Here is a 14,905-nt window from a genome sequence, read left to right as displayed (position 1 = left end):
AAACTCCCTAATTGCCAGTTCTTCTCCCAAACCAGGAGGCTGGCGCTATTCTGAGCCGCCCTTGTTGCCGGCTGCCTGAGGCATAGAGAGAAGAAGAGGCCAGGAGCAGAGGCAGGCTGGCGTGGAGGTGTCCCGGGGGAGGGCTGGCGAGGTCAGAGGGGACCATGTGGAGAAGAATGCCTGTCGAGCGGCCAGAGGCCAAACGTGGCACTGTGCGGGCTGCCGCCCTGCTGGGCCTAGGGTTCCTCAGCACAGTCCGCCCTGCAGCCGCCTCCCCTCCTTCCCCACCATCCTCGCTTGTCCCCACCCATGCCCAGAATGGTGACATCAAACCAGCCAGGCCCATTCATTGTTTATTCAGGTGGCATAAAAATCACTACAAAAACCTTACAAAAGAGCCTTAAGGAGCCCATAGGACCCTTCCCTGCCTCGGCTCCTGAGCTCCCGGGCAGAGGAGGGAGACAGGAGAGAGGAAGGAAGGGAGATGCTGGCAGTGTTGGGATCTCGAGGAGCCATGGGAAGCCTGGGATGACAAGGCCCTGGGGGTGGGATGGAGGCTGATGGGCTCTCAGCAGGTTAGGCCGCGGTCAGGCTGTGCCAGACGCGAGTTCCACGCGGGGCTGAGGACAACGCTGTCCTTCCGGGGCCACTACCAGGGCCCGCCTCTCCCCGCCCTAGCCTCGGTGTCCCGGGACAAGTCCAAAGGCGGCCCTCTCTCCCTCCCTTTCTCTCTGGTAAACAAAAGTAGGGATGTCCCAGCTGACGTGGGGAGCAGCTAACCTGTCTCCTGGCAGAACTAGAAGCACCTCCCTCCTGCCCAGGCCCCGGCACAGGACACCCTCTGAGCCCATTTGGAAGAAAGATGAGGGTCAGGCTCCCGGCTCCCCGATGCCTGCCCTCCGCCCAACCACCCACCCCCCACGCCCTAAACTCCCCAAGAGATGTTGGGAAAGAATGGCCTCTCTCAGACAGCCCCCCGGCCCCTGCCCGAGTGCCACAAAGCAGGTTGGAAAGAGTCACATGAGTGGAGAGGCTGGTCCAGGCAGGGACTCTGGATGCCACAGCTATGGCCCCTCACTTAGGGCTGCCAAGCTCAGGGTAATCCTCCTCCAAGGGGGGCGCAAGTTTCAAGTCAGGGCCGAAGAGCTTGTCTCCGCGGGGGCCGGCTTTCAGGCTGTGGAGGAAGTCCTTGTCTCCCGGGGAATCCTGCTGCTCCTTGAGCTCCCGTGGTGCGCTGGGGTTGGGGTTCCTCACGCTGCCCACAAAGAGGGGAAGGCCTGTGGTGTCCTCAAAGATGAAGAAGAGGAAGGGGCGGTTCACGCTGAAGGAGGACAGGGACATGCGGGACATGGCGATGCTGGTGGCCGCCGCCGCCTCCACGCCGACCTCGCTGAGCTCCAGGGTGGACTGATGCTGCACGCCGGACACCACCAGGCTCTGCTCAGAGATCCCGCGCAGGTCTGGGGCCTGGAACAGCTCCTGCAGGCCTGCCCAGGGCCGGAGATGGCTGGTCAGAGCTGCCCTTGGCCCCACAGGCTCCTGGAGCTGCTTGGGAGGGTATCTGAGATCCTGGCCAGGGCACACCTTGAACTCATAGATCCCTGCTTCATTCCTGTTTGATTTCCAAGTCTCAACTTAAACATCACCTCCTCCAGGAAGCCTTCCCTGATCCCCAGCTCTAAAGTCCAGCCTAGGCACATTTTCAGTGTTCTCCTGGGTGAGCTGGAGAGAAGCCCTCTCTGTCTTATCGCTTATGCTCTTGTAAGTATGTGATTGCTCATCTGCCCACCCCACTGGACTCAGCTGTTTGCACAGGGTCGGCTCCCAGTGCCTGGTGCAGTACCTGGCATACAGCAGCTGCTTAGCAAACGGCTGAAGGATAGATGCTTTATTTATTTATTTTAGTTATTATTATTATTTTTTTTTTTTGAGACGGAGTCTCGCTCTGCCGCCCAGGCTGGAGTGCAGTGGCAGGATCTCAGCTCACTGCAAGCTCCGCCCCCCGGGTTCCCGCCATTCTCCTGCCTCAGCCTCCCCAGTAGCTGGGACTACAGGCGCCCGCCACCTCGCCCGGCTAGTTTTTTGTATTTTTTAGTAGAGATGGGGTTTCACCATGTTAGCCAGGATGGTCTCAATCTCCCGACCTCGTGATCCACCCGTCTCGGCCTCCCAAAGTGCTGGGATTACAGGCTTGAGCCACCGCGCCCGGCCTATAATTTTTTTTTTTTTTGAGATGGAGTCTCTTTTTTTTTTTTTTTTTTTGAGACGGAGTCTAGCTCGGTCGCCCAGGCTGGAGTGCGGTGGCCAGATCTCAGCTCACTGCAAGCTCCGCCTCCCGGGTTTACGCCATTCTCCTGCCTCAGCCTCCCGAGTAGCTGGGACTACAGGCGCCTGCCACCTCGCCTGGCTAGTTTTTTGTATTTTTTAGTAGAGACGGGGTTTCACCGTGTTAGCCAGGATGGTCTCGATCTCCTGACCTTGTGATCCACCCGTCTCGGCCTTCCAAAGTGCTGGGATTACAGGCTTGAGCCACCGCGCCCGGCCTATAATTTTTTTTTTTTTTGAGATGGAGTCTCACGCTGTTGTCCAGGCTGGAGTGCAGTGGCACGACCTTGGCTCGCTGCAACCTCTTCCTCCCTGGTTCAAGCGATTCTCCTGCCTCAGCCTCCCAAGTAGCTGGGATTAGAGGCACGCGCCACCATGCCGGATAATTTTTGTATCTTTAGTGGAGACGGGTTTTCACCATGTTGGCCAGGCTGGTCTGGAACTCCTGACTTCAGGTGATCCACCCGCTTTGGCCTCCCAAAATTCTAGGATTACGGGTGTGAGCCACCGTGCCCGGCCTTTATTTTTATTTTTGAGACATGGTCTCAGTTCCGTTGCTGAGGCTGGAGTGCGGTGGCACAATTACGGCTCACTGCAGCGTCAGCCGCCTGGGTTCAAGAGGTCCTCCCACCTCAGTCTCCCCAGTATCATCACCACACCCAGCTAATTTTTGTATTTTTTGTAGAGACGGAGTTTCACCGTGTTGCACAGGCTGGTCTCGAACTCCCGCGCTCAAGCAATCCACCCACTTCAGCTTCCCAACGTGCCAGGATTGCGGGCATAAGCCACCCCACCCAGCATTTCTTTAACAGTGTGACACCCCAGCTTTTCCTCCTTCCCGTTCCAGGGGAGCCGGCGAGGCTCACATGCCACCCCCGGCTCTCTACCCAGACTCTCCTTGCAGTGCAAGTCTTGGGCAGCAAAGCAGATCCCCATTCTCCAGGCCACCCCAACTTGCACCAGGACAGAGGGTCCAGGGGCTCATATTCAACCCTCTCCCCCTCTCGAAGCCCTGGAAAAGAGCAGGACACAGGGCAGCCCTGACTCAGCTCCACTGCCAGCCGGAGGCTTCCTCCTCACCCGCCCTGCCCAGCCTGACCTCGGGGGCTGGCCCGCACCCTCCTCCTTACCCAGCCGGCTGAGGGTGGCCATCAGGTCCATTTGGTGTTTCAGATACAGCTTAGGCAGCCGGACCTTGGTGGGCCTCTCCCACACCGAAGGTGGGTACAGGGTGTCCCAACTCAGGTTGGCCAGTACCTGGGACACGTTCCATTCAAAGTGGGTGGGTACAAGGACCACAAAGCTCATGTTGTTCTTAAAGGGAAAATGAGCCACCTACGGAAAAGGGAAGGGAAGAGCATGAGGACCAGAAAGCCCCGAAGCTAAGTGGGGACGGGGCCAGCACATGCTCCTGAGGCAGATGCTGGAGCTGCGGGCCATCCTGCCAGGCGTGTGCCTGACCCCGCTGCTCCTCCACGTCCTCACTGAGGGGTGGAGTCACACTACCTCTCCCACTGCAGGCGGACACGTAACCGAATGAGATGCTTTCAAAGTTTCTAGCAGTGTGGCCGGGCGCGGTGGCTCACGCCTGTCATCCCAGCACTTTGGGAGGCCGAGGCAGGCGGATCACCTGAGGTCAGGAGTTCCAGACCAGCCTGGCCAACATAGCAAAACCCCATCTCTACTAAAAATACAACAACTAGCTGGGCATGGTGGCAGGCGCCTGTAATCCCAGCTACTCCAGAGGCTGAGGCAGGAGAATCACTTGAACCTGGGAGGCGGAGGTTGCAGTGAGCCGAGATCACGTCACTGCCCTCCAGCCTGTGAACAAGAGTGAAATCCGTCTCAAAAAAATACTTTCCAGCAGTGTCGCTGTCATGGACAGTGCTCAATACCTGCTGGTTTTCTCTCTCTTCACCTGCTACCAGCTGGCCCTGTGACCTGGCGTAAGGAATCGCCTGTTCTTGTCTCAGCTTCTCCAGATGTACCACAGACAGGGTCACTGGCTGTCACACCACACCTGGGTTCTGTGGGTGAGTCACCACAGAGTAATGTCCTCCCCACCCTCCCTCACCTCCCTCTTGTGACTTTGCCAGCTGTGTATATATATTGTGATTTGGCTTAAGAGTTATTTTTTTTCTTTTCTTTTTTTTTTTTTTTTTTTGAGACGGAGTCTCGCTGTGTCTCCCAGGCTGGAGTGCAGTGGCGCGATCTCAGCTCACTGCAAGCTCTGCCCCCTGGGTTCACGCCATTCTCCCGACTCAGCCTCCCAAGTAGCTGGGACTACAGGCACCCGCTACCACGCCCGGCTAATTTTTTTTGTATTTTTAGTAGAGACGGGGTTTCACCGTGTTAGCCAGGATAGTCTCGATCTCCTGACCTCGTGATCCACCCGCCTCGGCCTCCCAAAGTGCTGGGATTACAGGCTTGAGCCACCGCGCCCGGCCTTTTTTTCTTTTCTTTTTATTTTTTGAGACGGAGTCTTGCTCTCTCGCCCAGGCTGGTGTGTAATGGCGCGATCTCGGCTCACTGCAACCACCACCTCCCAGGTTCATGCCATTCTCCCGCCTCAGCCTCCCAAGTAGCTGGGACTACAGGCACCCGCCACCATGCCCGGCTAATTTTTTTGGCATTTTTAGTAGAGACAGGATTTCACCATGTTAGCCAGGATGGTCTCGATCTCCTGACCTCGTAATCCACCTGCATCGGCCTCTCAAAGTGCTGGGATTACAGGCATGAGCCAATGCACCCGGCGTCTTTTTTCTTTTTCTTTTTTTTTTTGAGACAGAGTTTGATTCTTATTGCCCAGGCTGGAGTACAATGGCGTGACCTCAGCTCACTGTAACCTCTGCCACCCGGGTTCAAGTGATTCTCCTGCCTCAGCCTCCCACGTAGCTGGGACTACAGGCGCCCACCATCTCACCTGGCCGATTTTTGTATTTTTTGTAGAGATGGAGTTTCACCATGTTGGGCCAGGCTGGTCTCAAACTCCAGACCTCAGGTGATCCACCTGCCTCAGCCTCCCAAAATGCTGGGATTACAGGCGTGAGCCACCGCACCCGGCCATTAAGATTTCATTTGAAGGGATTCTGCAGCAAAAGCAGTGTGGACACCACAGGGCTCGAGGGCCTCCTGCAGTTGTGACTCCTTGGGTTCCAGGCAGAGTGCCTGTGTGGAGAACCCCTGCCCGTGGGAGGATAAGACCTGGGTTCTGGCTGTATGGGTCTGTAGAGGGCCTGAGGACAAGAAAGGCTGAGGAGGCCCAAGGAAAGGAGACAAAGGATGACGGAGGAGTGTGCAGGACACAGCCTGGAGGAAAGGGGAAGCAGGAAAGGGAAACCTCTGGGGAGGTGGATCAGACTGGCCTTTCAGAGTGAGCTGCCGGGAAGCCAGGACGCACTCCGGCCGGCCTTGCCCACAGCCCCCTCCCAGCAGGGCTGCCCAAGTGGCTTCCGGCTCCTTCCTGCACAAGTGGCTGTGCTCTGTGTCACACTTGCCTTGTGAAACTAACAAACATAGCCATCTCAGCCACAGCTGTCTGGCCCAGGGATCAATGCCCAGGCCAAGGGGACCACATTCCAGCTAGAAGCAAGGGAGGCCACACCTGAGACAGCCTGGCGCGGAATTTTATCCAATCAGAGCTGGGCGCAGTGGCTCACGCCTGTAATCCCAGCACTTTCGGAGGCTGAGGCAGGCGGATCACTTGTGGTCAGGAGTTTGATCCTGAAACCAGCCTGGCCAACATGGTGAAACCAGTCTCTACAAAAAAAAAAATTACAAAAATTGGCTGGATGCCGTGGCTCACGCCTATAATCCTAGCACTTTGGGAGGCCCAGGTGGGTAGATCACGAGGTCAGGATATGAAGACTATCCTGGCCAATATGGTGAAACCCCATCTGTACTAAAAATGCAAAAATTAGCTGGGCATGGTGGCGGGCGCCTGTGGTCCCAGCTACTCAGGAGGCTGAGGCAGGAGAATCGCTTGAACCTGGGAGGCAGAGGCTGCAGTGAGCTGAGATCACACTACTGCACTCCAGCCCGGATGACAGAGTGAAACTCTGTCTCAAAAAAAACAAAACAGGCCGGGCGCGGTGGCTCACGCCTGTAATCGCAGCACTTTGGGAGGCCAAGGCGGGCGGATCACAAGGTCAGGAGATCGAGACCACGGTGAAACCCCGTCTCTACTAAAAAAAAAAAATACAAAAAAAATTAGCCGGGCGCGGTTGTGGGCACCTGTAGTCCCAGCTACTCGGGAGGCTGAGGCAGGAGAATGGCAGGAACCCGGGAGGAGGAGCTTGCAGTGAGCCGAGATCATACCACTGCACTCCAGCCTGGGCGACAGAGCAAGACTCTGTCTCAAAAAAAAAAAAATTAGCCAGGCATGGTGGCACATGCCTATAGTCCCAGCTACTCGAGAGGTTGAGGTAGGAGAATGGCTTGAACCCGGGAGGCAGAGGCTGCAATGAGCAGAGATCGAGCCACTGCACTCCAGCGTGGGTGACACAGCGAGACTCTGTCTCAAAAAAAAAAAAAAGGGAAGTTTGTCCAATCGGAATGTTTCATGCAGGATGCTAAGAAATCCAATCCAATCAGATCCTCCCTTCTTTTTTTTTTTTTTTTTTTTTTTTTTTTTTTTTTTTGAGACGGAGTCTCGCTGTGTCTCCCAGGCTGGAGTGCAGTGGCGTGATCTCGGCTCACTGCAAGCTCCGCCTCCCGGGTTCACGCCATTCTCCCGCCTCAGCCTCCCAAGTAGCTGAGACTACAGGCGCCTGCCACCACGCCCGGCTAGTTTTTTGTATTTTTAGTAGAGACGGGGTTTCACCATGTTAGCCAGGATAGTCTCGATCTCCTGACCTCGTGATCCACCCGCCTCGGCCTCCCAAAGTGCTGGGATTACAGGCTTGAGCCACCGCGCCCGGCCCAGATCCTCCCTTCTAAGGAGCACTGTATGAGGGCCCAGTGGACTCTCCCAGGCTGGGGGCTGCGGAGACCCTGAGTGGCTACATGGCCGTGGGGTGGTCCCTGTGCTGCCCCAAAGTCCATGGGCCCTTGTAATAAACCCTTATCACCAATGGTCACCTGAGTCTCAATCCAATGCCCCCTCCTCACAGAATTCACCCTTACCACTCTAAAATGCCTAAATAAGGCCAGGCATGGTGGCTCACGCCTGTAATCCCAGCATTTAGGGAGACTGAGGTGAGCAGATCAGAGTCTCAATGTGTTTCCCAGGCTGGAGTGCAGTGGCACAATCTCAGCCCACTGCAGCCTCCACCTCCTGGGTTCAAGTGATTCTCACGCCTCAGCTTCCAGAGTAGCTGGGATTACAGGCGCCTGCCACCATGCCCAGCTAATTTTTGTATTTTTAGTAGAAACAGGGTTTCACATCTTGGCCAGGCTGGTCTTGAACTCCTGACCATATTATCCACCCGCCTGGGCCTCCCAAAGTGCTGGGATTGCAGGCGTGAGCCACCAGGCCCGGCCAAAATCACCTTCTTTTTCAGCTTTCCCTCCACAGCACTTCCCACGGTCTGGAATTCCTGTGCTGATGTCCATTCACTGTTGCACTGTGTATCCTCCCTCCTAAGAGCAGAGACCTGGCCTCCCACATGCTCCAAAAAAACCCTAGTGCTTAGAACAGTATCTGGCACACAGCAAATGCCCACTACATTTTCACTGAATTACTGAACCTCAAAGAGCCTGAAGCCTCAGTTCTCCTGCCGGGTAGGAGGGGGGATCGAGGGACCTTTTGCAACTGCCTGCCTAGGGGACGTGGCGGCAAAGAAGGCGAGACACCCTCCACCCATCCCTGTGCCTGCTCCACAGCCTGTCCACTGCCTTCCCCACCTCCCAGCCTCAGGCCCAGCCTGCTGGACAACCAAGAGTGACCTGGATCTCGGGCTGCTCCAGCATGAACCAGCGCAGAGGATACGTGCGGGCTTGCATCATTTCCACGGGCACCGTGAACTGCTCGTCCAGGTGGAAGGAGTCTCTCTGGGTGAGGCTCGGGTCAAACTTGCTCCTCCAGAAACCTGAAACCAAGCAGAGGGCAGGGGTCACGTCGACGGGGACCAGCTTAGGGCAGAGGGCAGGGGTCACGTCGACGGGGACCAGCTTGGGGCAGAGGGCAGGGGTCATGTCGATGGGGACTGGCTTGGGGCAGAGGGCAGGGGTCACGTCGATGGGGACCAGCTTGGTCTCTGCACCCCCAGCCCATTGCCCATCCCACCCAGAATCCATTCAAGGATGAGAGAGCGGAGGAGGCCAAGACCCCAGGGAATGCCCGTTGGCATCCAATTGATATAATGTCTCTTTCCCGTAGCATTTTTGAAATCTGGGCTTGTGTTTTCCCCGATCCCTGCAATTCTCCTAGGAACCTCCTCCTGGATCTTTTCAGACCATTGGTTCCCAGGGTATTCTCTCTAGAACAACTCATCTGGCTCCTGGGTACCCGTCCCCACCAGACCCAGACAGCCGCCTGCCTCATGGCCCAGACTGAGGAACAAAGGAGACCCTCAGAACAAAGCCTGCATGGCCGGGCACGGGGGCTCACGCCTGTAACCCCAGCACGTTGGGAGGCCGAAGTGGGCAGATCACCTGAGGTCAGGAGTTCAAGGCCAGCCTGGCCAACACAGTGAAACCCTGTCTCTACTAAAATCCAAAAATTAGCTGGGCGTGGTGTCGGGCACCTGTCATCCCAGTTACTCAGGAGGCTGAGCCAGGAGAATCGCTTGAACCCGGGAGGCGGAGGTTGCAGGGAGCCGAGATCACGCCACTGTGCTCCAGCCTGGGCGACGGAGCGAGACTTGTCTCAAAAAAACAAAAAGGCCTGCAGGTCCCAGCTCAGCCTACAGGGCGGGGGATCTGAGAGGAGGAGGAGCGCACCCTGGAAGTGGATGGCGTTGAGGAGAAGCAACACGGTGTCTTCCGGTAGCTCAGAGAGGAACTCCGGAATCTTCCCCTCCGTGGCCTCCTTCACCCATTGGTTGATGTTTGCCAGGTCATCTTCCTGCTTTCCCGTCAGGCTCACGGGCTTTGCCCCAAATAGCCGTTCAGACTGTTCCAGGAAATCTTCTTTGATGGGAAATCCTGCATGGAGGGAGTACAAGCTGTTCCCAGGGCTCAAGGCTCCACAGCCAGCCACGCTCCCACTGGCTACCAGAGGCCCAGCCCCTCTCTCTCACCCTCCTCCACCCCGGGCGGGACTGAGGGAGCTCCCTGCCGTCAGTGCCTACCTTTCTGCAGGTACATCCTGGCAGCCAGTCGGAAGGCCCCGGGGCCCATGTTCTGGCAGAGGCGGCTCAGCAGATGGGGTAGGCAGGGCCCTGAGCCTGCGTGCAGCACCTGTTGCAGCCTCTGCAGCGTGTGGTTCTGAGCACCTGGAGGGCACCGCACAGGCTAAGGCCCAGCCGCCGGGTCCTTACTCACCCCCACTGCCCACTCCAGTCCCTCCTGGATGCCCATGGCGAGCACATCCACGGGATCACACGCCGTCCTTCCACAGCCACGGATCTGCTCTGCGTGACTCTCCCCGCTGTGGCTGACAGGCTGGGTGACCTCACCTCACGCAAGTTGCCTTCCCTCTCTGGGCTTCCATTTCCCAGAGAGAGACCCTCCAGCACAGTGGGAAAGAGTACAGCTATCAAACTTGTCAAACATTTGCATAGGAATCGCCAGGACGGGCCAAGCACAGCGGCTCACGCCTGTAATCCCAGCGCTTTGGGAGGCAAAAGTGGGTGGATCACCGGAGGTCGAGAGTTCGAGACCAACCTGGCCAACATGGTGAAACCCCCGTCTCTATTAAAAATACGAAAATTAGCTGGGCACGGTGGCTGGTGCCTGTGATCCCAGCTATTCGGGAGGCTGAGGCAGGAGAATGGCTTGAACCCAGGAGGCGGAGGTTGTAGTGAACCGAGATCGCACCACTGCACTCCAGCCTGGGCGACAGAGCAAGGCTCTGTCTCAAAAAAAAAAAAAAAAAAAGCAGGAGGACTTGTAAATAAGCAGATTCCCCAGCCCAGTCCCTGAGACCTGATTCACACAGACGGACAGGTGGGGGCCCAGGAATCTGCATTTGTTGTTGTTATTGTTGTTGTTGAGATGGAATCTCGCTCTGTTGCCCAGGCTGCAGTACAGTAGCATGATCTCGGCTCACTGTAAGCTCCGTCTCGCAGGTTCAAGCAATTCTCTGCCTCAGCCTCCCGAGTAGCTGGGATTACAGGCACCTGCCACCACGTCCGGCTAACTTTTTTTGTATTTTTAGTAGAGACGGGGTTTCACCATGTTGGCCAGGCTGGTCTTAAACTCCTGACCTCGTGATCCGCCCGCCTCAGCCTCCCAAAGTGCTGGGATTACAGGCATGAGCCACCACACCCGGCCTAGGAATCTGCATTTTTACCAAATAGCCACGTGACCCTGGTGGAGGAACCACCACGGAGAACCACTGAGTACTGAGTTCCTACTGGCCTCCCAGCTCTCTTGGTCTGGACAAGTGGTGCCAGGGTACCTAGTGCCAGGTGAGACAGCGCCAGGGCCACACTCAGAGGTGACAGGATGAGGTTGGGGCAGGTGGACGTTTGAGCCACCAGGGAGAACAGGTCGGCAGTGAAGGCCATCATGGCCTGGGCCAGCCTGCGGGTCTGCTCGGGGGTGGGGTCTCTGCTGCAGATTCCTGGGAGACTCTTCAGGGCAGTCTGGCCGCCAGGCTCCTGCAGGGACAGATCAGGGGTCAGGGAGGTCAAGCGGTCAGCTCCAGGTTCTGTGTTGAAGGTCTTGTCACAGCCCCCGTGCCTGAGGACAGCAGGGCCTTGTCCCAGCCCCAGGGGAGAGGGAGCGGCAGGCAGAGGGCACTGGCGTTCTGGGGCCTGGCGCCCACCATCGGTCCTTCCCGCCCTCTCCCTTCTGGCCTCTGCACTCCAGAGCCTCAGCCTCACCACGCGCCCCTGCTCCCGACCCCTGCCGATGGGCCCTCCTCCCTCGGGCCCCGCCCACTCTTCCCCAGCCCCACCTGGTTGTACCTGGTTGCCCAACTTGAGGAGAGTAAGTGGGGGCACCTTCTCCTGGTTTGGCCCACTAGTTAGCTGCAGAAAGGAAGCAGATGGAGAGCGACCCTTCCCACAGGTCCCCCACCCTGCCCAAGCCACCGGTGAGACCCCCCGGGCCTTCCACCCAGTCACAGGCTCCTCGCTCCCCAGTACCTGCCAGCCCAAGGGCTCCATGGCGCTCACAGGGGAGAACTGTGGAGAAAGGGGTGAGGATAGGAGGCCCCTCGGAGCCAAGCCCTCCCTCCACGCCAACGTCCCTCTTCTTCCCCCTCCAGCCCACCCCACCTCGACTTCAGCCCAGCCTCACCACGGAGAGGGGACCTTGCAGGCAGGACCAGCTGAGCACCAGGAGCCCCCAGAACAGCGCCATGTTCCTGTGGCAGGGACAGAAAGCTCTGTTCCCGTCTCACGTCCCCACGCCCGCCAGGGACTCCTACCCACGCCATCACAGATACCACCAAGTCCTGGGTCACGATTGCCAAGGGGAAGAAGCAGGCTCCAGGATCAGAGCAGACCCCAAACACAGGAACAACGGCTGCCGCTCCTGGGGCTGGGACATCCCCCCCGGCTTCTTCCCCCTGTTTAGTTTCGGTGTTTCATATTGCATGCACTGAGGGCGTTTTGGTGAATAGGAGGGAAATACCAAAACAAAATGTTCTCATTCTTCAAGGCCCTGAGCTGTGAGTCAGGTCTGCATCTGCACCCAGGCTGCCTCTTGCCAAAGAACCTTGGCACTTCCCGTAACTCTGCCGGGCTTGGCCTTACCTTGTAAAACGGTGGCACAAGTCCCTTATTCCTCTCACATGCATGGTGAGGACCAAAATAAGACCGTCTTTTGGGGGTATTTTTGTTTGTTTTTTGAGATGGAGTTTCGCTCTTGTTGCCCAGGCTGGAGTGTAATGTCACAATCTGGGCTCACCGCAACCTCCAGCTCCTGGGTTCAAGGGATTCTCCTGCTTCAGCCTCCCGAGTAGCTGGGATTACAGGCGTGTGCCACCACGCCCGGCTAATTTTGTATTTTTTAGTAAAAACGAGGTCTCTCCGTGTTAGGCTGGTCTCAAACTCCCGACCTCAGGCGATCCGCCCACTTCAGCCTTCTCCCAAATGCTGGGATTACAGGCGTGACCATCTTTGTGGCCAGGCACAGTGGCTCACGCCTGTAATCCCAGCACTTTGGGAGGCCGAGGGCAGGTGGATCAGCCTGGCCAACGTGATGAGACCTCATCTCTACTAAAAACACAAAAAGTAGCCAGGTGTGGCGGCGGGCGCCTGTAATCCCAGTTACTCAGAGGCTGAGGCAGAGAATCGCTTGAACCCGGGAGGCGGAGGTTGTCGTGAGCCGAGATCACGCCACTGCACTCCAGCCTGGGCAACAGAGCAAGACTCTGTGTCAAAAAAATAAATAAGGCCGGGCGCGGTGGCTCACGCCTGTAATCCCAGCACTTTGGGAGGCCGAAGCGCGCGGATCACAAGGTCAGGAGATCAAGACCACGGTGCAACCCCGTCTCTACTAAAAAAATACAAAAAATTAGCCGGGCGCGGTGGCGGGCGCCTGTAGTCCCAGCTACTCGGGAGGCTGAGGCAGGAGAATGGCGTGAACCCGGGAGGCGGAGCTTGCAGTGAGCCGAGATCCGGCCACTGCACTCCAGCCTGGGCAACAGAGCGAGACTCCATCTCAAAAAAATAATAATAATAAAATAAATAAATAAATAAATAAGCCCGTCTTTGTAAACCCTGAGTACGATGCTTGGCACTCCCCCGGCTCAGCTCGGCTCAAGGCCACCTCTTCCTGGAAGCCTGCCCTGAAGCCTCCAGCACACGGCTCCCAGCCCAGAGCTCCTACCCAGCCTGCTGCGTCCATTTAGCCCGTCTTTCTCAGGCTGGTCAGGTCTTGCCCACAAGGCTGGACATACCTGTGAGGCCCTGAGGTCTCAGGAGGGGTGGCGAGGTGGCCAGAGAGCTGCCTTTTGACCCAGCAGGGGAGCCCAGTGAATGACTCTGGCCAGAGACACCCCTGCATTTAGGAGAATCACAGGCCTCGACCTGCACTCTGCCTCATGCTGGCACTGGGAAGGGCAGGTGTCGGTCTCAGGAGGATAAGTCAGAGGAGGTCTCACAGTCTACCCCCAGCCCACCCCCATCTCAGGGCCAACCCTTCTGGAGGATCCTTCGGTCACCCCCGGCCCCACCCCCATCCCACACAAGAGCCCTTGGCCGGGGCCCCGACTCCGACCTGGGCATTAGAATCTTCCTGCCAAGAACAGGCTCCAGTTTTTCCAAGTCCCAGAGGAGGCTGGGGAGTGACAGGCCTCCTGAATAAATCCAGCCCAGACCCCTCAGCCAGGGAGGCAGCTCCCTCCTCTCCCGCCCAAGGAGCAGGCCGAGCCGTCCCTCCCCTCGTACCTCTGCGGGCTCCTTGCTGCCACACACGATGTTCCTCTGGTCCCACTTGGGTGCTCCCCACACTCCGCCCGGGCTCCAGCCAGCCCAGCCCACCCCTCCCCTCCCACCAGGACCTTTACTCTCAGCCAACCCCTGTTCAGGTTGCCTTCTCTTCTGGTAAATATTGACACGCACATCCGGTTAAACATTGACCTTGAAGCCAGAAGCCCCTTTCCCACCAGGGCGTCTAACCCTGAGGCGGCCACACAGAGCCCCCTATATTTGGGTCCCCCCTGAGCCTGGAAAGAGGAAGTTCACGAGGAGAGAGGTGAAGAGACTGGATCTGGCTAGCCAAGAGAGCGGATCCAGAAGGCACAGGAATCTAGCACTGTGTTAAGCCTTCCAGAGACCCCACGAGGTGTGGATTATCCCTGGTTCAGCCAGGCTCAGAGAGGCCCTGTGACCTGCCCAAGGACACAGAGCTGGGCTGAGTCACATCCAGATTCTCACTTCCATTGTCCTTTCTTCTCCCCGGGGAGGAAAGGGGAAGCCACAAGAGCCTGTGCAGAGAGCCCAGGATAGGAAGCTCACCCCCAACCTCACAAGCGCAGGATCCGGGGTGGCTGCCCGGAAGGCAGGGGTAAGGGAGGAGAGATGAGAGGGACTCGGCCTGTCCCACCGTCCTGCCACTCCAGAGCAATGTCTCTTTCCCCTACCCAAGCGCGAGGGTTCTGGAAACTGGCCCGGGGCTGTGTGAACTAGAAGCCTGGCAGCCCGTGCAAAGATCAGGTTCCTTCCCACCTTCACACCTGCTCTTCACTGCCCTGCATCGGGCCGCTTCCCACCCTCACACCTGTTCACTGCCCTGCATCAGGCCGCTTCCCACCTTCACACCTGCTCTTCACTGCCCTGCATCAGGCCGCTTCCCACCCTCACACCTGTTCACTGCCCTGCATCAGGCCGCTTCCCACCTTCACACCTGCTCTTCACTGCCCTGCATCAGGCCGCTTCCCACCCTCACACCTGTTCACTGCCCCGCATCGGGCCGCTTCCCACCCTCACACCTGTTCACTGCCCTGCATCGGGCCGCTTCCCACCCTCACACCTGTTCACTGCCCTGCATCGGGCCGCTTCCCACCCTCACACCTGTTCACTGC

General features: G+C 57.7%; 1 protein-coding gene across 2 annotated transcripts; it reads right to left on the bottom strand.

Moving 5' to 3' along the window:
* Nucleotides 1-340: 340 nt before the first annotated feature.
* On the bottom strand, nt 341-13,873 carry LOC105471679 (serpin family F member 2). Of its 2 annotated transcripts, XM_011724347.3 has the most exons (11): nt 13,770-13,797; nt 13,600-13,659; nt 11,674-11,740; nt 11,520-11,558; nt 11,340-11,402; nt 10,829-11,030; nt 9,558-9,701; nt 9,208-9,411; nt 8,212-8,354; nt 3,456-3,660; nt 341-1,487 (listed from the first exon to the last, which is right to left on the bottom strand). In XM_011724347.3, the coding sequence occupies exons 2-11, from the start codon at nt 13,605-13,607 to the stop codon at nt 1,075-1,077; spliced, it is 1,488 nt and encodes a 495-aa protein (XP_011722649.1). In that variant the 5' UTR covers nt 13,608-13,659; nt 13,770-13,797; the 3' UTR covers nt 341-1,074. The 2 variants fall into 2 exon arrangements, with proteins under 2 accessions (XP_011722649.1, XP_011722660.1); XM_011724358.3 differs by lacking the exon at nt 13,600-13,659 and having other exon boundaries at nt 13,770-13,873.
* Between the last annotated feature and the right edge of the window lie 1,032 nt (nt 13,874-14,905).

This window comes from Macaca nemestrina, chromosome 17 (genome assembly GCF_043159975.1).
Source record: "Macaca nemestrina isolate mMacNem1 chromosome 17, mMacNem.hap1, whole genome shotgun sequence".
Classification (NCBI taxonomy): Eukaryota; Metazoa; Chordata; class Mammalia; order Primates; family Cercopithecidae; genus Macaca; species Macaca nemestrina.
Note: the sequence above shows the minus strand (reverse complement) of the source record. Positions and strands in the feature narration are given on the sequence as shown.

What these genes read in the sequence shown, in the direction of transcription:
- LOC105471679 (XM_011724347.3), bottom strand. An exon ending in TGCAAGGTCCCCTCTCCGTG is followed by an intron (nt 11,559 to 11,673) that starts GTGAGGCTGGGC and finishes CTTTCTCCACAG; the next exon opens with TTCTCCCCTGTGAGCGCCAT. An exon ending in TCCTCAAGTTGGGCAACCAG is followed by an intron (nt 11,031 to 11,339) that starts GTACAACCAGGT and finishes CTGTCCCTGCAG; the next exon opens with GAGCCTGGCGGCCAGACTGC.